The sequence below is a fragment of the Manis pentadactyla genome, chromosome 10 (genome assembly GCF_030020395.1).
Source record: "Manis pentadactyla isolate mManPen7 chromosome 10, mManPen7.hap1, whole genome shotgun sequence".
Lineage (NCBI taxonomy): Eukaryota > Metazoa > Chordata > Mammalia > Pholidota > Manidae > Manis > Manis pentadactyla.
The window spans coordinates 30,702,707-30,728,366 of NC_080028.1; the positions used below are offsets into that span (position 1 = coordinate 30,702,707).

The following is a 25,660-nucleotide window of genomic DNA, read 5'->3' on the forward strand; positions in this document are numbered from 1 at the left end:
TCAGCTCCTGAAATATTGGCGATATTCTCTAAAGGTCCTTCTCACAGCTGCTTTCACCTCTTTGTTCTTCAAGCTGTAGATGAGGGGATTCACTAAGGGAGTGACCACACCATACAGAACAGAGAACACTAACTCCAGGGGTGAACCTGAGGTTGGTGTGAAATAGCGAAGGAAAGCTGAGCCATAAAACAGGAGGACAGCAGTGAGGTGGGAGGAGCATGTGGAGAAGGCCTTGCTTCTACCTGAGGAGGAGCTGATGCTCAGGATGGTGGAGACAATAGGAGTATAGGAACAGACAATTAGGACACAGGTTACAAGCCCATGCAGGAGGCTGGAGCAGAGCAGAATAGTAAAGTTGGTGAAAACATCAGAGCAGGACAGAGGGAAGAGAGAGGGCAGCTCACAGCTGTAGTGGGGGATGGACTGATCCTTACAGAAATCCAAGCTCATAGCTGGAAGGATGTTGATGAGTGCGTCCAGAAATCCCAGGCCCCAGGAGCCCCACACTAGCCCATTACAGAGCTTGTTGGATATCTTCTGGCCATAGAGCAGAGGGTGGCAGATGGCAACGTAGTGTCATAGGCCATCACTGAGAGCAGGCAGGCTTCAGTGCCCCCAGAGTCAAACACAAAGAAGACTTGAGCCAGGCAGCCCTGGACAGAGATGGTTTTCCTCTGAGACAGGAGGTTCTCCAGCAGCTTGGGCACTGTAACCAAAGAGAAACAAAGGTCCAGGTAAGAGAGGTGACTCAGGAAGAAGTACATGGGTGTGTGGAGGCGGGAATCAGCCCTGATCACCAGCAGCAGCGTCAGGTTCCCCAGCAGGGTCTGGAGGTAAATCATTAGGAACAGCACAAAGAGCAGGGGCTGGACGTGGTGGTCTGCAGACAGCCCCAGGAGGATGAACTCGGTGACGGTGCTGTGGTTCCCCAGAGCCATTAGGTTCCTTTGTTCCCTTGGAATAAGAACAGGAAGTGGGCAGAGCCTTCAGTGCCCCTGCCAAAGTTCCAAGACATGCCCATCCTCTCCCTATACAATGCTTTGTTTTAAGATTTTAAAATCCTCACTTGCTCCCGCAGGTATTTTTTCTCCTCCAACCATCCCTCCTCACAGGTCATGAACCCCTCTTATCAGTCCTCCTATATTTGAGCTCTTCTCATTATCTGCTCTAAAAGCTATGCCCATCTTCTCCACCTTCTTCAACTGGGCCTGCTGCCCTCAGCTCCATCATCTTTCACACACTCTAGTGTACTTCTGAGAGTGGCTGCCCTCACACCTTCTCTGCTGTTATCCCTCATTCCATTATTTATTCAATGTCTCTCCATATCTAATTACTGTGAAGAGCAAATTGTGTTTGCTTAGATTTCATCATTTTTGAAATTATATTGGCAGTTATATATATTGTCAGTTTTAATTCTCAGAATCAGATTGAGATGCCAGTGTGCGCAATAGTATGTGTGGATAAGTGCACAGGAATTCAACTGCAAAGAGATTGTCTATTTTAAAGGTGAGAATATTGGAGGTGCCTGTAGGAAATCTAACTTCACACCTTAGTTGGTTTTGCATTTATGTGATGTCTCTATGCCCTCAGTCCCTGCCCATGGATGTCAAAATACCTCTCAGTCCCTGCCCATGGAATAATTTTGAACTTGCTGCTTGATTTTTAAGAGCCTCCATCATCTAAGATTAACTTCTTCCTCCTTTCAGAACTCCCGCCACTCCCCCAATGGCCTGTCCGCCATCCCAAATGAGGCTCACCCAGAACAATTGCGCAGTGGCTAAAATTCAGCCACTAGATGTTCCTTCTATTAAAATAAGTGTGGCCCTACAGAAAAATTGGAACAACACTTGGAGACACAGCACATGAATCTGGGTTCACAGGTAACTCCTTCATGCGTAGAAGATGTATATGTTTCCCAAAGCATTAGGCAGAGAGGTTTCCTTTTTGGAAAAAGGAAATATAACAAGTGTTTGCAACTTCATCCACTTATCTCAAAAAGTGCTAGTGACTCAGAAAGTGTTAATTAGGGATTGAGTGAGTGAATTAATAGGAGACTGAGGTCTGGAGGCTAAGGAAAGTGAGAACATCTCTTCTCCCAGGAAGGACTGGACAGATTGACCAGAATGGGGGCTTCCAGGGGTGCAGTGTACATTCCTATGTTCATGGGGGCAGGGATCCATAAAGACGAGAAATGCGAGGAAGCTGGTGCTAATAGAGTAGGAAAGACAAAGTTTCATGCAGTCGATTTCCCACCCCACAAACCTGCAGTGGCTCTTACCCTCTTTCCTGTTCCCTCACCACCTCCCTCAGCAGAGTCCATGGTTGAGGTTGGCAGTAGTGGTTTTCAATAACATTAGATTCTGGGTCTCAGAAAAGAGGATACACGTAGGCCACCAAGTACCCACTAATGGTGTTTACATGTTCTCCGCTCTTCTACTAAGAATGGAATTTAAAGCCAAAGGAATTTCACTCTGCCTAATCATCCAGGGCATCAGGCCAGACAGCTTTTGCACAGAAAACAAAGAGTCTCTGTTGCCAATGCTCAATGTCACTCAGGAAGGAGACGCGCGCTTCCTGGGCAGCTGAGCACAGAATCCCACCTGATCCAAGGCAGCAGTGCGCTGAGGCAGAGAGAGATGAGCATCAGGAGGCACGGAGGGAAGGAGATTCTGGGTGAAAGTACATACCTTTAGAGATGAGGAGGAGACCTGAAGAGGAGAGAAGAACAGAGCCAGTAAAAGCTGGGAACATGGAAGGAAAAACCTTCAGAGAAATATCGGACCCACCGAGTTGCCTATTTTTTCTAGTACAGAAGACATCCGTTTCTCTATCCTGCCCCAGCTGAGCTTGTCTCAATCCACTAATTATATACACATAAGGGAACCAGTTCTTCTAAAAACAGAACAGATTATTTTCTTTCTCATAGAACACCACAAATGTGCAAGAAAACACCGTGGCCAAACTCTGGATATACTCGGGAAAAAAATCTCCCTCATCCTCATCCCCCCAATACCTCTCCACAGGCCAGTGTCCACCCTGGGAGTGCAGATTCCTCTCACCTGATCCTAGGTCCTGCCTTGCAGACGTCTCTGCATTTAGTTCTCACTGTGAATCTAAATACAGTACTACAGCTCTCTGCAAATGGGTACTTTAGGATCTAGTCTTTTGGGATGGCATCTCTGTTTAGGAGGCCAAGTGTTCGCCACTGGAGCCTGGCATTTCAGAGACATCTTGCCAATGAGGTTTGTTCCCTGGAGTCACAGCCTGAAGTCAGATCCAATTCAATGCCTGTGTAAAATTAACTTTCTCACCCACATGGAGTTCTTTGGCATGGGGGACTTTTGGAGCTTCTGGGTTGACATCACAGTTTTAACCTTGAGTAAACGTTCCTAGGACCATTGCCTTTCAGAAAGGAGGCGGGGCTGGAAGAATTTCCCTGGGATACAAGTTCTCATACTTAGTAGCTGGATGCCCCATGTGTGAATTCCCTAGGAGCTGGCTGTGCACCCTCCTTGCATCCATATTATCGTCCTGTGGTCACAGGAGCTGCATTTCTGAATATAAACTGCTTGATGCAAATGACTGAAGCAATGGATAACACAGAAATCTGTGTTTAGAGATTTTATGGGAGAAGTCTGTGAACCCTCAACCTACCCTCTGGCGCTGAAAAAGGCAGGTGGGAAACCAGCCTTTAAGCTAACACACCTTTCCAGGAAAAGCCTTATCTTCTGGAATGAATTACCATCTAAAAAAAATGCATCTTCATGGGCAGCATAAATTACATTTGTAGATTTTTTTTGACATGTCTATTTGATGAAAGAAATGTCAAAATGTGTTGTTACGATTCAAATAATTAACAAACACAGGACTAAGTGGCTGCATTACTTAAGAAAACAATGGGAAAATTTTTTTTAATGTTAACTAAAAAAGCATATGTTTCCTTCCCAATATATTCTTAGTCCTGTAAAATAAATTGGAGATTCTCAGTGAGATAACATATGCTTGTACCTGGAAAATTTACAGTCTAAACAGATCACTAAATTTATTGACCCAGATCACTAAAATGTTATTCTTCAGAAGAATAAATTCTGTCCCATTCATCAGTTTAATGTCTGACTTTATCTCACTGTATTGAGTGAATGGATTATTTCAAACATTTTTCTAAAGGTGGTCCCTTAAAAAAATGCTATCTTGCTATCAATTTATATTATATGGTGCATATTCAGCTTTGAAGATGGGTACTACCTTTGTAGGCTGCTCTGCAAATGGGATCTCCTATCTAATGATTTTGAAAACTTTAAATGATTGAACTTGGTGACAGGATTGGCCTCATCCAGCTGAGCCGGGTGAGTGACACACTGGCTCATAAGGACCTGTAAGGGATGTTTGGAAAACTGACACAATCTCCTTCTGAGTGAGCCCTTCAAACTTCCTGTTCCGGTCACTCAAGTATATATCTTGGGTCTAGATAGAAGAAATGACTGGTCCTAACTTATAATTTATGACAGAGCTAGGACCACATTTTCTTACATGATTTTTCTAATTCTCATTATGTTCCTTATGTGTAAAGAGCCAGGTACAGTACGTAAAAACGTGCATGTAAAAACAAGTATTTAGATGTATAATTCTCTAATACACTTACATTATGAAGCTAGTTTCAACTTAAGATGTTTTATTGTTGGCAAATATCATGCTGAGTGACAATAGAAGAATTGGAAATAGTATGTAAATATTTGAAACAGAAAAAAGAGAAAACATGCAAAAGATAATGATACATATAGATATAGATATACACATATAAACACACAATTTTTCAGCACATATGTTATCTTCCTCATGCAAAAGGTATTTTCATCACAATTAAGATATTAAATTTTTACTGGATCCAAAAGAATAAGAATCTGAGCTTGTGACATCTCCCTAAAATAGTAGGGTTTATAAAACTGATTTGGGGACTTGAATAAGCTCCCAATGAACACACTGTCTTCATGGCTTAAAAATATGCTAATAAGAACTTAGTCAAGTGTCATAAGTAAATATTAGAGACTACAGTTTTATATTAAAATAGAATGTTAAATATGGTATTAAGAGAATTAAATCTGGGTTGTAGATGGTGTAGCGTTTTACCTTAATAGCACTTGTTTTTATGGGCATTTATTAATAGCTACCCAATTGGCTTTAAAATTAGAGAACTTAACTTTAATTTAGAAACATAAAGAGGTATTTTCTGACTCATGTATGTGAAAGAAATTACTTTTCTTAAGTCCTCTGGTGCCAGGATACCTTCCTGGGCATCTATACAGCAAAGGGCATTTTGAGTGCCCAGAATGAGCTACAAACACAATTATGACAATGATTATGGCAGAGTCCCTGGCCTACAGAGATTATAACAGTACAATGAGGATCATATGTGTGGCAGGGCAGGAGTGAAGAAGCATGCTACATACTGAAAGGGCAGTGCGCAAATGGCAGTATTGATGCAGACAAGACACTGCTTAACCAACATGTTGAAGATGAGCAGCCACATGCGCAACTTTAACAAAGTTTAAATAGATGAAGAATCATGATTCCTGAATTTAGTAATTTGAAACTGAAATCAATTAGAGATGAGGCTCTAGACATACATTGAGTTTGCTTTTCTGTGGTTCTATATGTCATGCTAAGTAACTTACTTTCCTTATCAATTTCAGATCTTTGGTTTTTTTTTTTCAGGAAATTTCTGGTAAGCACCAGAATAAGTAAAGAATAAGGATTTGAAGCTTGAAGAACATGGGCATTTTTCTAGATAACATTGTATCACAGGCATAGAAGACAGATTTGAGCAGAGCGACCTGTGGGCAAGGATATTGACTAGGAAGATGCCTATAACTTAATTCTGAAATAATGAAGGTCTGAACTAGGGCTGTGTGAAAGGAAGATAAAACTAAGGAGTTGATTTCTGTTATGGATTGAGTTTCTTCTCCCCACTGCAACAAAGAATTTAAAGGTAGATAGGGAGTAGTGAAGAAGAGAGAAAGTTTTATTTGAATACACACCAAGGGAGGAGCAGCCTAGAGTCAAGGTAGACAAAGGCAAGAAAGGGAAGCTCATTGAACTCCTGCTCTGCATTGGGCAAATCCCTTGCCAACTCCTAAATCCAGGGTCATCTAGCATCCAGTGCCCACCTGAATCTGCACAGCATGGGAACTGAGTCCTACCACACCAGCATTTGCTATAGCCACAGAGCCCTAGATGAAGTGAGATTATGTTCTGAAAACTTCCCAAAGACAAAGAAAGGAGATTTTCAGGCAGGCTATGAAAGAGCATGATTTTACAGCTTCAGTCTTGTCTGGGTCACCCAGGTGGTGGGAACTTCCAAGCCCAAATCAGAGCTCCCAGCAGCCCCTCCCTGTTTATCTGGAGTAGAACAGGGAGAGTTAACACACATGAAGAAAGGGGAGTGCTGGCAACCTCAGAGAGGAGAGGTGACTGAGATCCTTAGGGTCTGAGGTTTCAGAGGGCCTTTTTGGGTAGGAGTCTGCAGAAGGGATGGCTTATACAGGTATTTATAATCCTTTGAAGTTTTGTCTTAAGAATAAGGTTATTTAACTGACTGTGTTGGTGTGGACTTAAGCATTCTTTGTCTCCATAGGCTTATTTACACTTCTGAGGTCTGTCTCCTGCCCTGGTTACAAAGTTACTTGATTAAGGGGCTAGAAAAAGAGGAAAAACTGCATACAGAAGAAGTTAAAGAATAAAATGGGACTTTTTGCAGGCTATGTGGATTTTTCAATGGCATGATCTTGTTGGTACAAAGAAGATATGCACTGAGCTGTGATACTTTTCTTTATCTGGGGATTATCTGGACACTCCAAGTCACTCCTGGCCTTTGAAACTTCAACAAATTAAGTAATTAACTCTGTGGATCTTATCTGGATCTCTGGTTTATCTGGTTATTCTTTCAGTCCCTTTTAGTGGGCTCTGCTTGCTTTATTCTCTCACCACCCAGTCATGTCTATTTTTCTGCCTAACAGTTCTATCCATTTTGGGATGCTTATGACAAATGAGCGACAGAAGTCAGTTACAGTTTTAAACTGAAGAGATCTGATGGAGGCTAGTGCCATTGTGTATCACAAAGATTATTTCCAGCAAAGTAGTGAACTTGATATCTCAAAACACTACTGCTCCATAATTTCTAAATCTGCTTAATCAAATACAAAACTGAAAAACCCTTTAAAGGAATTGTGTTAAAAACAAAGTTCAATCAAGTACATTTAAAGATTTAATTGCTATTAAGCAATTCATGAATGGGCATGTCCCATCCAGCGAATAGAGGTAAGCGCTGATGAGCTGAACAAAATGGAAGATTTCTATAGGAAGGAGGATGGGGCAAGACATTATTAACAAAAGAAAAAGAAAGGTTACAGGCAAGGTCACCTTCCCTTAAAGGAAACCATGTAAAGAAAGAGGTTTCCTTGTCTTTCTGGAGGTGGGGAATGTAAAGGGCCATGTGACAGATTACCTCATTGGTGTCGACCAGAAATTACCTGAAAAAAATTCAAACAAAGATCTTAAATGAATTGATAAGGAAAGCAGAAGAAATACTATGAGGACACAGTTTGTGAGAGGATCTGACCAGTGGAATAAGTGTACACAAGGCATCTGATATCCTAGGGCACTTTGGACCTGAATAGTGTAACTCTGGAGAGAGGAAATCCTGGGGCAAAATACCTCTAAAACCAAAATCAGTCAAAGGGAGAAATAAAGTTTAAAAACCATTTATTGGTTATAAACTGCAGTCCAGGGCTATCTCTTTCCTGCTCCATCGAAAGCAAGTAAGACCTACCCCTACCCTCCGTTGCCGAAGTAATTATCCATTGATATGGACATAAACAATTCTCCACCCCTGAGGAACACCTGTTGATACACAGATGCACTAATCCAGGCAAGATATTCTGGAAATATTACAATTCTACCTACAAATGGTTAGGGCAAAGGCTGGCAAACTGGCCATGGGCCAAATCTGGCTCACTGCCTGTGCTTTGTGAATAAAGTTGTGTAAGAATGCTACCAAGCTCATTCATTTACCTACTGTCTGTGGTTGCCTTTGCAGAAAAATGGCTAGAGCTGAGTAGTGACAACAGGACCTGTATAGATCTCAAAGTCTAAAATATTTACTATCTGGCCCTTTACAGAAGAAATTTGCCAACCTCTGGTCTTGAGCTGCATTGCCCAACATGGTAGCCACTAGCATCATGTGTTCATTTCAATGAAAAATAATTGAAATTAAATAAAATGAAAGTTTCAACTCCTCATTTGAATTAGATATATTTCAAGTACTCAAGAGGCTCCACACAACTGGTGGTGACTTTACTGTAAAGGCCACATGTAGAACATTTCCATGATTACAGGAAGTTCTACTGGATAACACTGGTCAAAAACACAGATGGACGAGTAGCACTGGGCACAGAACCTTGGGTCCACATTGGGAGACACACAGGTTCCTTCCTCCTCCCCTTTCTTGTACCCTTTTCCTACCCAGTGCCCTCAAACCACTTTCTACAGAATTCCCTTCCCACCACCTCCTTGAATTTTCAGAAGCTGAACAAATCATCTAGGAACAATTCAACAAGAGGACATTTTCTTAAAGAAGAAAGTTTTAATCACCTCCTTTACTGAGATAATCATTTCCACAGCATATACACAGGCTCGGCTATATGCACAGACCTATGAATGTATGTGAACTTCTATATTCCAAGCAACATTGGTGCTTTTCAAAGCCCACTCTGCATATCTCATTCCCCAACTCCTCCTTTTAAGCTTTTGATTAGCCTATTGTTTTTCCCAACTGTTATCCATTGCCTTAGGCAGCTGTGATGTTTCCTAATTGCCTCTGACTTTCATCAACAGACATTCCCAAGGAATATACTGTTCACACTCGGCCACAAAGCATTGCAAGTGGGGTCTTTCAGGGAATCACAAGAGAGCTAAAATAATGACTGTTGACCACAGTGGGGGTCTGGGTGGGTCTCTGAAGGAGAGCCAACCCCATTCCTCCAACTCCACAGGTTGCTGGCCTGCTGAATTTTACCATAATAAGGGATGTCACTTTTCACATCTACTGCAGAGCTGCAAAGGGTTAGATGAGAATAGGGCAAATCAAAACACCACAAATGTCTCTGTTCTTACCAAGATTCAGCCAATTTTCTTCATTAAATATTACAAGAATAGCTTCAAACCTTTGGTTAATTTCCAGGGTTTTGAAAGAGCTGATTTTGACAAGTTTTGCCTATCCTCTTTGTTGTTATGAAAGTTAATTTTAGGAGGTCCTTACTCCACCATTTTAACAGGCTTTCCTCCTCAAGTATTTTGTGTATATTGCCTTTGAATTCCTTGACCTTGGTACATTTACTAAGTAGTTCTAATAGATTGTAAACTTCTTTGGATTTTCTGGATGCTCAATAAAGTCTTCAGTAAATTAAAACCAGTTTTTACTTTTTTCTTTTCCAGTTTAATGCTCTCAACTTTTTTTTTCTTTCTTTATTGAACTAAATATAGATGCCAGGACAATGTTGAATGGAACTGGCAGTGGTACAATTCTTCTCTTGCTCTTTTTTCAATGCTTCACAATCAACTATTATATTAACCAAAGTTTTCTTACAAATACCCTTCATGAAATAGCGGGGTTGTTTTCTATGACTAGTTTACTGAACGTATGTTTTATTTTTTAAATCATGAATTGGTTTTGAAGGTCAAGGATTTTTCAGCATCTAAAAGACGACTTCTGCTGCTGCTTACTAAGTGTTATATTAAATTACATTGATTCATTTTTCTAAGTTTTTTGGTGTGGGTAAAAATACAGTATTTCCAGAATCTCTCACCTGGCCTTAGTGCATCTCCATATCAATAGGTGTTTCAAAGGGGTGGAGAGAAGTAGTCCTTGTCTATATCAATAGGTAATTACAAGGGGGAGTGAGAGCATATCTGGACTGGAGAGGTTAGGTGGGGCCGTTTTGCAGCAGGTGGCAAGAGACACAGGCAAACAGAAGTGGACAACTACTTGTAAACAATAAATTGGTTTCTCCCACTTTATATCTCCCTTTGACTGATTTTGGTTTCAAAGGTAATTTGTCCCAGGCTGGGAACATATTTTTCCCCCGAGTTATACCAGAAACTAGCCGGCAGGACCTCTGAGGCCTATACCAGTCTTCATGGGTGCAATGCTTGGGCAGGCTGCCCCTAGAGATGGTGTAGAGACACCCAGAAACCCCTCTGTGGATGGTGGGAGGCCCCAGTGGCTGCTGTGGTAGGGGGTGCAGCTTTACCCAAGGGCCTCTTATCTGTGGGGCTTCAACTTGGAGAGCCCCTTGTTGAAAACTGGTCTAGGATAACACACCTCCTAGATGAGTGGGCTCTTTCCCAGAATTGGGGAAGTGTGGAGACACCAGAAGCTGTGTAATTAGCCCTCAGTGAGATAGAAGATTGCTTAGAAGTTCTGAGCGGCCATGTAGCAGCTGGGATTGGGGGATGTTTGTATCTCAAGGTAGTGGAAAGGGATATCAAGGAGAGAGACAAACTTGGGGGCTGCTTGGAGGAGCTGGGTACCCTTAAGAGAGACAGTTATTCAGAAGTCATGTTGCACTACAGGAAGATACATCAGCAGTGAGGGAGGAGGCAGCAAGAGAATCTGCATTGAGGAGGCCAAAGGGGAGGTGAAGGAAGGAGAGGTGCCTTAAGCCCCAGACATGGTAGGAAAGATGGGGGGTGAGTATGAGGGGGTGGGGCCAGGAGAAAACTGTTGACAAGGAGGCACCAGCCTCTCCTATATTAAAGACCCACCCAGGTGTAGTTAATCAAATAAACATTCAACAACCGTGGTCTCTTCAGGGGGAGGTGTAGCTCCTTCCCCCAGGTTGAGGAGCACTCCATGCTCTGGCCCTATACCCACGATGAGCTGGTGGACATGTGCATCTGGTCTCAGCAGAAGCCATCAGAACCTCTTCCTACATGGCTTCTGCATCTCTGGGATATGGGGATGGAAAACATTGGTGTATCTGGTTCTGAAATAGGCAGACTGGCTACATTCAATTTCATGTAATACAAACAAGAACAGGCTTATCACAACATTTTATTTTATATTTAATCTATTTTCCAGTTTTGATTCTTTGAGAAAATATTAGCCAATTTATTTCTTCCTGTTTTGGCATATTTTAGCAAGTTTTATAAAATAAGCACCACTCGTTTGTGATTTTTCTATGTTTAGGATTCTTGTGTCTTTGTGATATAATAATTCCTCTATATCTATGTTATCTCCCTGTAGATCACTGATAATATATCTTCTTCTGAAGCTGAATTTGTCTAATATTAATATACTCGTTCAAACTTTTAGTTTGAGATGCATTGTTAATTCTTTTCATCCTTTATTTTTACTCTATATGATACCATTTTACGACTTTTTCAGAAAACATTTTATACTCAAAGGAAAATTCAGAGAAAGGTACAGAGATCTCCCATGTACACCCTGCCTCCACACAGACAGAGCCTCTCCCGTTATCTACAGATGCCAACAGACAAGCACATTTGTTACATGATGAACGTAAAGGATACATAATAGTCACCCAGAGTCCATTGTTTTTAACATATTTTTAAATGTTTTATTCTGAAAAAGATATTTAGAAATCAAAAACTTTGCAAAAATAATACAGAAACACCTGTGCACCATTCACCTAGCTTTCTTAAATGATATTTTTTTACAACGTCAGAGAGGATTTATTAAGGACAGGAAAGTGACAGTGAATCAAAACTATTAATATTATTCTTATTTCATCAGCTTTCACATGTATTCTATTTTTGGGGTATAGTTTATTTCTAACTACAACCACGGCACACTTAATTAAGAATGGCTAAAATTAATTTTAAAAATATAATACCAATAGGGACAATGATGCAGAGTAACCGAATCCTTCATATATTTCTGGTGAGAATGTAAAATGGTACACACATTCCGGAAAACAGATTGGAAAAACAATTGTACTAAGTTAAACTTATATTTACAACAGGCCACAGCAAATCCCCTCCTAGGTATATACTCTAAAGAAGTGAAAACATATTCACACAAAATCCTGTACATGAATATTCATAGAAGTTTTATTTGTAATAACCAGTAACTGTAAATAACCTAAATGTTCCTAACCTGAATAGAAAAATAAACATGGACCAGTGTTATGATGAAACACTGCTCAGAAAGGAAAAGAAGCATTCCTCTCTTTCATTCTTGATATTGCTCTCATCACCATCTGGGTAGCACTATGAATTTCTAAGATTCCTTTCTTGGATACAATATCAGAAGCAATCAGAAAGTACACTTATTGTCAAGTTACCAGAACATCTTGCTGTAAACTAATTCTCCACCATCCTCTAATTATGTTCAGCTACCAGAATATTGGAGACATTTTATTAACGTTCTTCTCACAGCTGCTTTCACCTCATTGTTTTTCAAGCTGTAGATGAGGGGATTCACTAAGGGAGTGACCACACCATACAGAACAGAGAACACTAACTCCAGGGGTGAACCTGAGGTTGGTGTGAAATAGCGAAGGAAAGCTGAGCCATAAAACAGGAGGACAGCAGTGAGGTGGGAGGAGCAGGTGGAGAAGGCCTTGCTTCTACATGAGGAGGAGCTGATGCTCAGGATGGTGGAGACAATAAGAGTATAGGAAAAGACAATTAGGACACAGGTTACAAGCCCATTCAGGAGACTGGAGCAAAGCAAAATAGTAAAGTTGGTGGAGACATCAGAGCAGGACAGAGGGAAGAGAGAGGGCAGCTCACAGCTGTAGTGGGGGATGGACTGATCCTTACAGAAATCCAAGCTCATAGCTGGTAGGATGTTGATGAGTGCGTCCAGAAATCCCAGGCCCCAGGAGCCCCACACTAGCCCATTACAGAGCTTGTTGGATATCTTCTGGCCATAGAGCAGAGGGTGGCAGATGGCAACGTAGCGGTCATAGGCCATCACTGAGAGCAGGAAGGCTTCCGTGCTCCCCGACTCAAACAAAAAGAAGACTTGAGCCAGGCAGCCCTGGACAGAGATGGTTTTATTCTGAGACAGGAGGTTCTCCAGCAGCTTGGGCACTGTAGCTGAAGAGAAACAAAGATTCAGGGAAGCCAGGTGACTCAGGAAGAAGTACATGGGCGTGTGGAGGCTGGAATCAGCCCTGATCAACAGCAGCAGCGTCAGGTTCCCCAGCAGGGTCTGGAGGTAAATCACTAGGAACAGCACAAAGAGCAGGGCCTGGATGTGGGGGTCTGCAGACAGCCCCAAGAGGATGAACTCAGTGACGGCACTGTTGTTCCCCAAGGACATTCGGTTCCTTTGTTCCCTTGGAATAAGAAGAGGAAGTGGGCAGAGCCTTCAGTGCTCCTGCCAAAGTCCCAAGACGTCCCCATCCTCTTCGTATACAATGTTTCATTTTATCAACATTTTAAAGCTCCTGACTGGTTTCCTCCATGCATTTTTCTCCCCCAACCACCCACCATCCACATCACAGGTCCTGAACCTCTATATCAGTCATGCTAAATTTGACTTCTTGCCTTTATTCTGCTCTAAAAGCCATGACAGTCTGCTCCATCTTCCTCAACTGGGCCTGCTGCCCTCAGCTCCAGCATCTCTCATGCACTCCAATGTGCTTCTGAGAGTGGCTGCCCCTCACCCCTTCTCTGCTATCTCTAAACCTTATCTTCGATTATTTATTCAACACCTCTCCATAATAAATTAGTGCTTACAAAGAGCAAATTGTATTTGCTTATATTTTATCATTTTTATTGCAGTTATATATACTGTCTGTTTTAATTCTAGGAATCAGATTGAGAGGCCAGTGTGTGCAAATATGTGTGTGAAGAGGTGGACAGGAAATTGGTAGCAATGAAAGAGAATGTCTGTTTTACAGGTGATAATATTGGAGGTCCCTGAAAAAAATCCAATTTCCCACCTTAGTTGGGTTTGTTTTTGTGAGATGTCTCAGCACTCTCAGTCTCTGCCCATGGAATACTTTTATACTTTCTACTTGACATTTAAGAGACTCCACCATCTAAGATTTTAACATTTAAGAGACTCCATCATCTAAGATTAACTTCTCTTTCCTGTCAGATTGCCCATCCCTCCCCCAATGGCCTCAGTGCCATTCAAAATGGGGCTCATCCAGAATAATCGCCATTGGCAATGGCTAAAATTCAGCCACTAGAGGTTCATTCTAGTCATTGAAGTGTGTAGCTACAGAAGCATTGGAAAAACTCTGGGACACACAACACATGAATCTGGGTTAAAATTTAACTACCTCATTAACAGAGGATGTGAACCTTTCTCAAGTCATCAAGCAAGTGAGGTTTCATTTTTGTAAAATAAGAAATATAACAAGAGCTTGCTCCTCGGTCCACTCTGCTCAGAAATTGTTAATGACCCAGAAAGTGTTAATGAGTGCTTACATGAATGAATTGACAGCTGGCTTTGGTCTGCAGGCTGAGGAGGGTGAGAACACCTCTGCTCCCAGGTTGAACGACTGGACAAACTGACCAGAATTTGAGCTTCCAGAGAAGCAGTGTATATACCTCTGTTCATTGGGGGAGGGACCCATAAACAGGAGAAATGGGAGGAAGCTGGTGCTAATCGAGTTGAGAAGAAGTTTCTTGAGTTGATTTCCCACCCCCCCCAAACCTGTGGTGGCTCTTGTCCTCTTTCCTGGTCCCTCCACCACCTCCCTCAGCAGAGTTCATGGCTTAGGTTGGCAGTGGTGATTTTCAATAACGTTAGATTCTGGGTCTCACAAAAGAGGATAAATGTGGGCCACCAAGAACCCACAATTGGCTCTGACTTGTTCTCCCCTTTTCTCCTCAGAAAGGAAGTTTAACCTGAGGGATTTCATTCTCCCTAGACATCCAGGGCCCCAGGCCAGGCAGCTTTGGCACAGAAAGCAAAGAGTCTCCATTGCCAATGCTCAGTAGCACTCAGGAAAGAGACGTGCTCTTCCTGGGCAGCTGAGCACAGAATCCCTCCTGAATGGAAGGTAGCAGTGCACTGAGGCAGAGAGAGATGGGCAGCAGAGGGAATGGAGGAAAGAACATTGTCAGTGGAAAGACATACCTTAGAGAGTCAGCAGGAGACCTAACGAGGAGAGAGGAACAGAGCCAGAAGAAGCTGGGAACAAGGGAGGAGAATATCTGCAGAGAAATACCTGACCCACCGAGTTCCCTGTTTTTCTGGTAAAGAACACATCCGTTTCTCGCCGCTGCCATGGAAGAACCTGTCTTGAGCCAGTAATTCTTCACACATAAGAGAACTGTTTCTTCTAAAAACAGCACAGAATATTTTCTTTTTCATAGAATACCTCAAGTAGGCAAAAACACCATGGCCAAACTCTGGATATACTAAAGGGAAATCTCCCTCATCCTTATCCTCGCATTTCCTCTCCACAGGGCGATCTCAACAATAGAAGTGCAGAATTCCTATCACTTGATCCTAGGCCCTGCCTCAATGACATCTCTTCCTTTATGTCTTGCTGTGAATCTAAACACAGTACTACAGCTCTCTGCAAATGGGTGATTTGGGATCTGGTCTTCTGGGATGGCATCTCTGTTTAGGATGCCATGTGTTGGCCACTGGAGCCTGGCAGTTTAAGAAACATCTGTCCAATGGCTTCTATTCCCTGAAGTTACAGCCTGAAGCCAGATTTTAACTTGTTGCCTGCGTAAAGTTAACTTTCTAAGCCACAGGGAATTCTTTGGCATGTGGGACTTTTGGACCTTCTAGGTTGACATCACATTTTTAACCTTGAGTAAATGTGCCTGAGGGCCTGCTGCCCTTCAGAGAGGAGGCAGGGCTGGAAATATTTCCCTGCAATACAAGACTTCATACTTAGATAACAACAAAGCAAAAACTGAAGGAACGAAACAGCAGCAGACTCACAGAACCCAAGAATGGCTAACAGTTACCAAAGAGAAAGAAACTGTGGGAACTGGGTGGGAAGGGAGGGATAAGGGGATTAAGGGGCATTATGATTAGCACACATACTGTAGGGAGGGCATGGGGAAGGAAGTATAATACAGAGAAGACAAGTAGTGACTCTATAGCATCTTACTATGCTGATGGACAGTGACTGTAATGAGCTATGTGGTGGGGACTTTATAATAGGGGCAATGTAGTAACCACAATGTTGCTTATGTGAAATCTGAGCATAAGATTGTATATCAATGATACCTTAATTTAAAAAAAAGATTTCATACTTAGTAGCTGGATTCCTCATGTGTGAATTCCCTAGGAGCTGGCTGTGCACCCTCCTTGCATCCATACTATTGTCCTGTAGTCACACTAGCTGCATTTCTCAATATAAACAACCTGATGATGAAATGACTGAAGCAACTGAAAATACAAAAATTTGTACTTTGATATTTTTTGGGGGAAGTCTATGAACCCTCAACCTATACTCTAGTACCAAAAAGGGCTCATGTGAAGACCAGTCTTTAAGCAAACATACATTTTCAGGGGATAGCTTTATCTCCAGGAATTAATTATCAACTAAAATATACACCTGCATGGCAGTATCAATTATGTTTTCAGATTTTTTTCAACATGACTATTTTGATGGCAGAAATGTCAGATGTATTTTATATGATCCAAATATAATAATTAACCACATAGGACCAGGTGGTTTCATTGCTTAGGAAAGCAATGGAAGATTAATTTTTAAAATGTTATCTAAAGAAACATATATTTCCATCCCAATATATTCTTAATACTGAAAAATAAATTGGAGATTCTCAGTAAGATAACATATTCTTCTGCCTGGAAAACTTACAATCTAGGAAGGGGAATTCCCCACATCACTAAAATGTTATTCTTTAGGAGAATAAGTTCTGCCCCATTCATCTGTTTAAAGTCTTACTTTATCTCACAGGATAGTCTGAATGGATTAGTACAAACATTTTTCTATAGGTGGTCTTTTAAAAAATGCTACTTTGCAATCAATTTACATTGTATGATGAATATTAAGCTTTGAAGATGGGTACTACCACTGTTGGCTGCTATGCAAATGGGCTCTTCTATCTAATGACTTTAGAAACCTTAAAATGATTGAACTTGGTGACAGGATTGGCCTAGTCAGGCTGAGCCGGGTTAGTGACCCACTGTCTCAGAAAGACCTGTGAGGGATGTTTGGAAACCTGATAGAATCGCCTTCAGAGATGAGCCCATCCCTATTCCCATTGACATCATTCAAGTAACTATCTTGGGCCTAGATAGCAGAAATGATAGATCCTAACTTGTAAAGTAATTTATGACAGAGCTAGGCCCATAGCTACTTATATGATTTTTCTAATTCTCATTATGTTCTGTATGTACAAAAAGCCAGCTACAGTAACTAGCTGCTTCCAAGTATACAGATGTACAAATCCCTAATACATTTACATTATAAAGCTGGTTGTCAAAAATGTGATGTTTTATTATTGTTGGCAAATATCATACTGATTGATTGATATTGATATATACACAAACGTATAATATTTCAGCACATACATGTTATTTTCCTCCCACAAAAGATTATCTTCATCACAATTAAGATATTAAATTTTTAATAGAGCCAAAAGAAAGAATCTCATCTTGTGATCTCTCCCTTAGATAGTAGGTTTTTATAAAACTGTTTGATTCAGGGATTTGAATAAACTCCCAATGGGCACAACATCTTCATGGCTTATAATTACGCTAAAGAAAATTTAGTCAGGGGTCAAAAGTAAATATTTGAGACTAAAGTTTTATATTATAATAAAGTCTTAAAATACTGTATTAAAAGAATTCAAACTGGATTATAGATGGTGCAACACTATGCATTAATAACACTTGTTTTGAAATGTTTTGAAATTAAATGCTATGCAATTAACATTAAAATTAGAGAATTTAACTTTAATTTAGAAACATAAAGAGGTATTTTCTTGTAATATCCTGTCTTAGTGACACATACGATCATTTGTGTTTGAGCAGCTCACAGATCAGCTTTGTTCAGGCAGCTGGTTAGTTTGATTAACGGCCTTGGCAGCCCAGGGCATGGTGAGGGCAACAGCTTTCATACTATATAGTCACAATCTGAAGTGGGACATAACTTTCAAGCACTGTTTTCAATATTATAAGGACCAGTGGGATGTCTTACGTGTAGCTTTCAAACATCTCAGTGATGCAATGACTTATAGTCATCTTTTCTAAACTCTTTTCTGAGTTTAGCGGAAGTTGAAAATAGAAAGTGTGGTCAAAGGGGTATCTGCCTGATTACCCAAGCAGGAAAGGAATAATCTGTAATTGACAGTCTAAGGGGTGCATCTTCTCTCTGGGACTTTTCAGGCAAAATCACGTCCTGTAAATTTGCTGTGTAAAAGAGATTTGTTGACAAAACATATAAAGCCAAAAAAAAAATGTTAACAGACACACTGAAATCATTATGCTGTATATATAAAACTAATACAGTGTTGTATGTCAATTATGTTTCAATTAAAAAAAAGGAAATAGCAGTTTCTCTTACAAAGTATATGTCTTTTAATTTAACAATTATGTTGAAAAGAAAAATAATCTAAAGCACAGTCATTCCAATAAAATAAAAATTGGTATTAACCAAGACAGGTCAGGTGGAGCACATTTACCACAGCATTCAAACTGATAAGAAAAATCAATAACTACCATATCTTGGAGTGGGTAAAACAATGAAAAAGTATTTCCAGAAGAATAACTATAATTAATAAACATAGACAATGCTTCATTGCCACTAATAACCAAAGATATATGAATTTATAAAAATTCATACCATCTCTTGCTTTTCAAACCAGTATATATTTTTAAGACAATGGTTAGAATGCAGAGGAGAAACAGACATGTGCATCCTTTCCAGCATCAGAAACTTTACTAGTTTTACTAATTTACTAGTAAACTTTACTAGTTGAGTAAACTAGTCAATGCTTTTGGAAAGCTATCTGTTAATGTGCAACAAGAGACTCATTAATATTTTTATCCAAAAAACTAATAACTACAGCTAAGAAATAATTTTAAGTATTTTAAATATCATCACAGAAATGTTCTGTACAAAGTAGTTTAATACAATGATATTTATGAGGAGGAAAGCCTAACTCAAATTCTATTCTAAGTGACCTGAAGAAATCAAATATAAAAGTTTAACAAGTAAACATGTCTAATAGCAGTAAAACTTAAACTCAGTAAACTTTGGGGAAGATGCTGAAAGGACTTTTAAATAAATAAAACAAAGGTTTGCAATGCATTTGCATTAACATGGAAAAATTCTTATGATATAATATTTAGTAGGGAAATCTAGATACACTATTGTGCATGTTGTATGATTGATACTAGACATAAAATGTACACTATTGTAGAAGTTGTTGATTTGGACTTATCCTGCTGTGCCGAGATGGATCATAGAGCTCACAGAGAGGGGTGTTTATTTTAAAGGAGGTTGGTAGCAACTGGGGCCAAAATCTTTTAAGGTGTCAGTACAGATATGCCCTCATCAACCACCACACCACACCCATTTCCCCATCTACAGAAAATCTAGGCAGGGAAGACAGGAATAAAGGAGCCTATGATGTCTTCAACCTGGGAAAGTGGAGTTTTATTTGGCACAAAATTCTTCCTCACATATCCTTCCCCTGCCTGAGTCAGACAGATGACTGACAGTACAGTAGAATGAAAATCTTTCTTCTATTTGTAGACTTAAAAAAAAATTTTTTTAAAGAGGCATATTAGTATTAGACCATCAAATTACTATATTTTAAATACACTAAACATTAAGTAAAGGGCAATATCAAATAATTTGACATATATAGTCTAAGTCCCCTGGCAACAGAGGAATATCTCACTACTTAGAAATGAGTATATGGTAGGTGCTATGATTGACACACTGCTAGGCCAAAAAGTAGAATCAAATGTGAATACAAAAAGCTTAAAAGCAACAAAGTTTCTAAAAACACACTTAATATATCATATAACAACATCTACTTGCTGCTAAACACTTTTTAGAATATAATCTATAGGAGAAATGCCTTTGGTTGACAATCAATTGGTTAATTGGTTAATAATTATTGGAATTATCCAAGTATGCAAAGAAGAAATAGATATCAAAATATTACAGGGAATGAAATATGTCTGTCCAAATTTTGTGTTATGACTGAAAGAATAGATCATGATAGAAATTTGCTATTAGGAAAGTGGAATTTCAATGTTTCCTTTTGTGTAACATACTAACAAAGTGGGCAGCTGGTGATATACTAGGAAGGGACTGCAGAGAGCAGAGATGAAGAGGAACCAGGTGCACAACAAGAAGGTAGAGACCTTCTCCGTAGTTCACTTTCAAAACTCTGCCTAGAACCCGTGCTGTTTCACCATATTTTAAAGAAGTTGTTGTAGATCCCTTTTATCCCAGGTCTTTCCTCTGAGGAGGAAGACTGGCCTTGAGCTGCAGAACAGGCAGGCGCTGGTCCCGTGACCACCCTGAGCCTGTCCTAGCTCAGGTCAGCCAGCAGCCCTGCATTGTACCAGTAAGTCTGCTTTGCCTTGTTCCGTCTTCCCAAGAGTGTTCCCCTCTTCAGGGACAAGTGGCCCAGGTAGAGCCCAGAAAAGGGGATGAGCAAGGTTCCTCTGCAGATTGAGAGTTGAATTCCCAATTGGCCAGTGCCGGCAAGAAACAGCAATGTTCTTCGAAGGTTTATTTGAGTCTGACCTCTGTCCTAATATGGGAACTTGTTTCTTTCCGAACTTTCAGCAGCTTTCATCTATCTTCAAGGGCCTCTCCAACTGATGTTCATTATTCTCCATGAGCCCAAGTCTATGCGTTTTAACCCAATGATCTGCATATTCTTTTAACAGCGAAGCTAATAGCTTTCAGTGCCTTTCCCTAAATTCAGTAGCAAATAATGATTCAAGATGTAACTATTCTACCTTGTAAGGAGATCGTAATGATTCTTTTGGGTGTAAAGAGAGTAACGCACCAACACATTCATAACCACATTTTCTGGACTGAAATGTTTAACCCATTGTTTACCGTCTATTTTGACTAAATTAATACACCTCTAATGTATGTATGTTCATTTCTTATTCATACAATTTACCTTGTAGCGTCTGACATTGTTAGACATAGGAAGTTTTTGTGGTGCCAATTCCCATGTTTGGCTACATATTATCCTGATTCTATGTTACTTTCTATCTTTGTTTTTTCAATGGGAACATGACAAATACTTTCCCAGTGTTCTTCTCACAGCTGCCTTCACCTCCTTGTTCTCTCGGCTGTAGATGAGGGATTCGGCATGGGAGTGACCACACTGTACTGCAAGGAGATCAACTCCATGGGGGATCCTGAGGTTGGCATGAGATAGCAGAGAAAATCGGATCCTTAAAGAAAGCTCACTGCCGTGAGGTGGGAGGAGCAGCTGGAGAAGGTCTTGCTTCTGCCTGAGGTGGAGCTGATGCTCAGGATGGTGGAGGCAATGCGGACATAGGAGAAGGCTATTGGGAGGAGGGTGCCAAGCCCATGTAGCAGACTGGAGAAAAACAGGACCATGAGGTTGGTGGAGACCTCAGAGCAGGACAGGGGGGAGAGAGGGCACCTCACAGCTGTAGTGGCAGATGGCATGGTTCTCACAGAAGTCCAAGTTGGCAGCTAGGAGGATGTTGATAAGAACATTCAAAAAACCCAAGGCCCGTGAGCCCCACACAAGCTGGACACACAGCTGTTTCCTCATCACCTGGCTGTAGAGCAGAGGGAGGCAGATGGCGGCACAGTGGTCGCAGGCCATCACTGAGAGCAGGCAGGCTTCAGTCCCTGCGGTGATAAACACAAAGAAGCCTTGAGCCAGGCAGCCCCTTACTGAGTTGGTTTTTACCTCAGATAGGAAATTCTCAATCTTGGGCACGATGACTGAACATAAACCAAGATCCAGGAAGGAGAGGTGTCTCAGGAAGAAACACATGGGTGTGTGGAAGTGGGAATCAGCCCTGATGACCAGCAGCAGCGTCAGGTTCCCCGTCATCATCAGGAGGTATAGCTGCAGGAAGAGTCCAAAGAGCACAGCCTGCAAGGGGGATCAGAAGAGGCCAGAGGAGGAGGAATTCAGTGGTGGTGCTGTGGGTCCCCAAGGCCATTTATAAAGGCTGTATCCTAAAGATTATGTGAAAAGTCATGGCAGTGAAGTTGCTTCCATTAGCCAGTGAGTTTGCACTTTGCATCGATTCTCTTTTATTATCACAGCTAATCAGCAAATGAAATTATAACTTCTACACTAGACCATCTTTTATGTCAGTCACTTTAAATATAACAGGAACAAGGCACGGTCTCTCATTTTAAAGGATTCAATTCAGTGAATAAAAGACAGGCAATTAGAAATCATTGTCACAAATGCAATGGAAGTTCTATGGAAGAGTCATTAATGAGTTAATATTGAGGTGCTTGATCAAAGATTTTAAGTGTAAGCTTTGTCCAGAGAGACCTGTAGATTGAGGGAACAGGCACTCAAAGGTAAAGAATTAGGAAATGGGAGAGTTCTTTACAGTTAACCCTAGAGTGTGAATAAGCCATATAGTGTAGTCACTCAGTTCAAATCCTAGCTCCAATGCTTGTTAGCTGTAAGATTTTGTTCAAGTGACTTAACTATTCTATATCTGACTTTTCCTGTCTGTAAAATGAGGTGATAATAGCACCAACCTCATAAGGTTTTTGCAAGGATAAAATGTAATATGTAGAAATTATTTAGAAAAATAACTACACAAAAAGCTCAGATTATTATTATTATTTTCACCACCATTATTACTTTAGGTTACAATTTCAAGCAGAAGTCAGATAAGATATCAATTCTCTTGCAGGGTAATGCACTGTCAGAAATTACAGTATTTGCTGTGACAGTTACAGCACTTGCTGTTTCCTGAAGGAGGCATAAGAAGATCATGTAGAGATCACCAAAGTAAGCTGATGATTGGCATTTAGAAATCGCATTGGAGTGGTTCTCTCCCAAAGTTACAGCCTTTCACACTCACAAGGGGAGAGGAGTGCATGTGACTGATTTCCAAAGGAAGAGCAGCAAAGGAGGCAGGAAGTATGGAGGGGCTGTGGGTGTACCTTTTACCCTTTCCCTCACACTATTTTCTGGGATGGGGGCATATCTGAGTTGGGCAGAGAACTCCAGACAAGGAAGCAAGCAGGAAATGTGAACAAGAATCATGCTGGTGCTCAGACGAGCAGCCAGGGTGGAAGCTCCTCTCCAGAGCAACATGCTCTGGTCAACTGCCTCAGACAGGCTAGAACAAGGTGAGGGAAAAAGAAGACCAGGGATTCAGCCTCACAGTCCTGTGACAGCTTATGCCCTGCCTTCAGTTGAAATCTTCAGTTGCTGCTGACACTTGCTCCAAAGGAAGTAATCTCACCTTTCTCCCCCAGTCTAGAAAGCTGCTTAAAACACTCAGTGAAGTTGTGAATCTCTCTGATCTTGATCCCTAAATGTTTTCTCAGGGTCCAAGTCCCAAGTCCCTTCTTAGTGCCCAGATTATGTTCTGTACTTGATTTCTAGTCTTTTCTAAGACTCAATATCTAGTTTATAACAGTTGAATAATCTTACCTATAGATTTCAATCTGTCCTGACAGCCTATCACCTGTTCTTTGATAACTTTGAGAATTCGTGGTGCCCAGCTTGATTCTTGGTTTCAGCTAATCCTGAGTTGCTTGGTACCTGATAATGCAACATCCAGCCCAGATTTCATTACCCAGCAAGGGTGACTCCTGAGCCCTTATTTATCTACATCCAGTTCTTCATCCATGATCCCAGCTTCAAAGCCTTTCCCACAACCCAAATCCTCATCACCTGCAGATTCTTTCCAACAGGGCATTCTGATGCCCAGAAAGGCCCGGAAGTGTGATTTAAGTCCAGTTTCTAAGAAGGTGAATGAACTGAAACATAGTTAATTTCATAAAATTCTATTGATAACTAAATGTATTGCTGGATTCTGCAGTAACAATTTGAAATAGCCACAGGAAAGTTCCTTCTTTCAAATGATCTCAAGTGTTTTCATCCAAGCATATCATAATTTTTATTTCCACATGATTCTTTATAACATGACTCAGCCACTCATAGGATTATATGGTCTAACTAATCCTAAAAACAGCTGTGTTTAGACAGCCTGAGCATTAACTCCCTGGTTTAGAAGTTCAGGGGAATGACAATTCTGTTATTCCCAGGAGTCAGACTTTGAAATTAATCTTGTACTAAACAACTCTTGCAACTGCACTCAAGAAAGTTACTAAGTTTAAATTTGTGGAGCTAGCTTGGATGTGGCCTTTAGAACTACTGGGTTAACACAATGGCAAGAAGCGTTATGTGTGAAACTTTGTTATTCTAGAGAGAGTTGACTGGAGACAATGTGGGTCCAATAGTATTAAGATGGTCTCCATGAAGCAATGGAAATTTACTTGGAAGTGAGTTGCTGACTCACTTTATTTACAAAATAAGGTAAAAGAAAAAAAAGTAATGAACTTAATCATTTTTCTAAATAATTTGACTCCCTTGGTATCTGTGTAGATTCATTCTACATAATGGCTCTGTTGACATTTGAGTCCTTACTCATTGAGATGTCACTTGGGAAATCATTTGCTTAAGTTATCATGGTCTTGATATAAAACAAATTTCCATTTATTTATTAAAATTAGCCATAAGAATGGAGCCAAGTTGGCGGCGTGAGTAGAGCAGCAGAAATCTCCTCCCAGAACCACACATACTTTTGAAAATACAACAGACAACTCTTCCTAAAAGAGAGACCAGAAAATGCAGAACAAAAGCCAGACTACATCCACACATGCGAGAACCCAGTGCCTCACGAAGTGGGTAAGATACAAGCCCTGGCCTGGCAGGACCCGAGCACCCCTCACCTCACCTCCCTAGCGGGAGGAGAGGAGTCAGAGTGGGGAGGGTGAAGGAGCCCAGGACTGATAAACACCCAGCCCTAGCATTCCACACCAGAGCACAGACACAGTGCATGCATGGGGTGCTGACAACCAGGGAAACAGGACAGTAAGACCTTTGATATGGTCCCCGTGGCCGGCAACCCAGGGACAAAGAAAAGGAAGTACTTTTTGGAAGTCTTAAAGGGACAGGGACCCCACAGCTGGACGGAAGTGCCCTGGGACACCTAGCCCAGCAGCAGGGAATCGGGGGACCTCCAGGCACCCTAACCCCCTGGATACAGGGCAGCTCAGAGGCCCCTCACGGAGATAAACAGCCTCCCGGCTGTTTACCCTCCAACGCGTCTCCTCCATATAGAGGAGCAGCCCGAGGCAGGCCACACCCACAGCAACAGCGGAGATAAACTTCATAGCAGCTGGGCAAGTATCAGAAACCCTGTCTGCATGCAGCTTCCCAGCACAAGCCACTAGAGGTCACTGTACTCCCAGGAGAGAAAGGCACAAACCAACAAGAAGGACAAGAAGGGACGTTCTCCCAGCCGTCACTCGTGCCAGCACTGCAAACTATCTCTATCGCCATGAAAAGGCAAAATCTGAGGCAGACAAAGATCACAGAGTCAACACCTGAGATGGAGACAGACCTAACCAGTCTTCCCGAAAAAGTATTCAAAATAAAAATCATAAACATGCTGACATAG

General features: G+C 41.1%; 1 protein-coding gene and 1 pseudogene across 1 annotated transcript; both read right to left on the reverse strand.

Moving 5' to 3' along the window:
- LOC118907729 (olfactory receptor 8S1-like) lies at positions 1-938 on the reverse strand (annotated as a pseudogene).
- Positions 939-12,406: 11,468 nt separating this feature from the next.
- Positions 12,407-13,345, reverse strand: LOC130679235 (olfactory receptor 8S1-like). Its single transcript, XM_057487863.1, has one exon. It carries the CDS (start codon positions 13,343-13,345, stop codon positions 12,407-12,409), a length of 939 nt encoding a protein of 312 aa, XP_057343846.1.
- Positions 13,346-25,660: the final 12,315 nt, after the last annotated feature.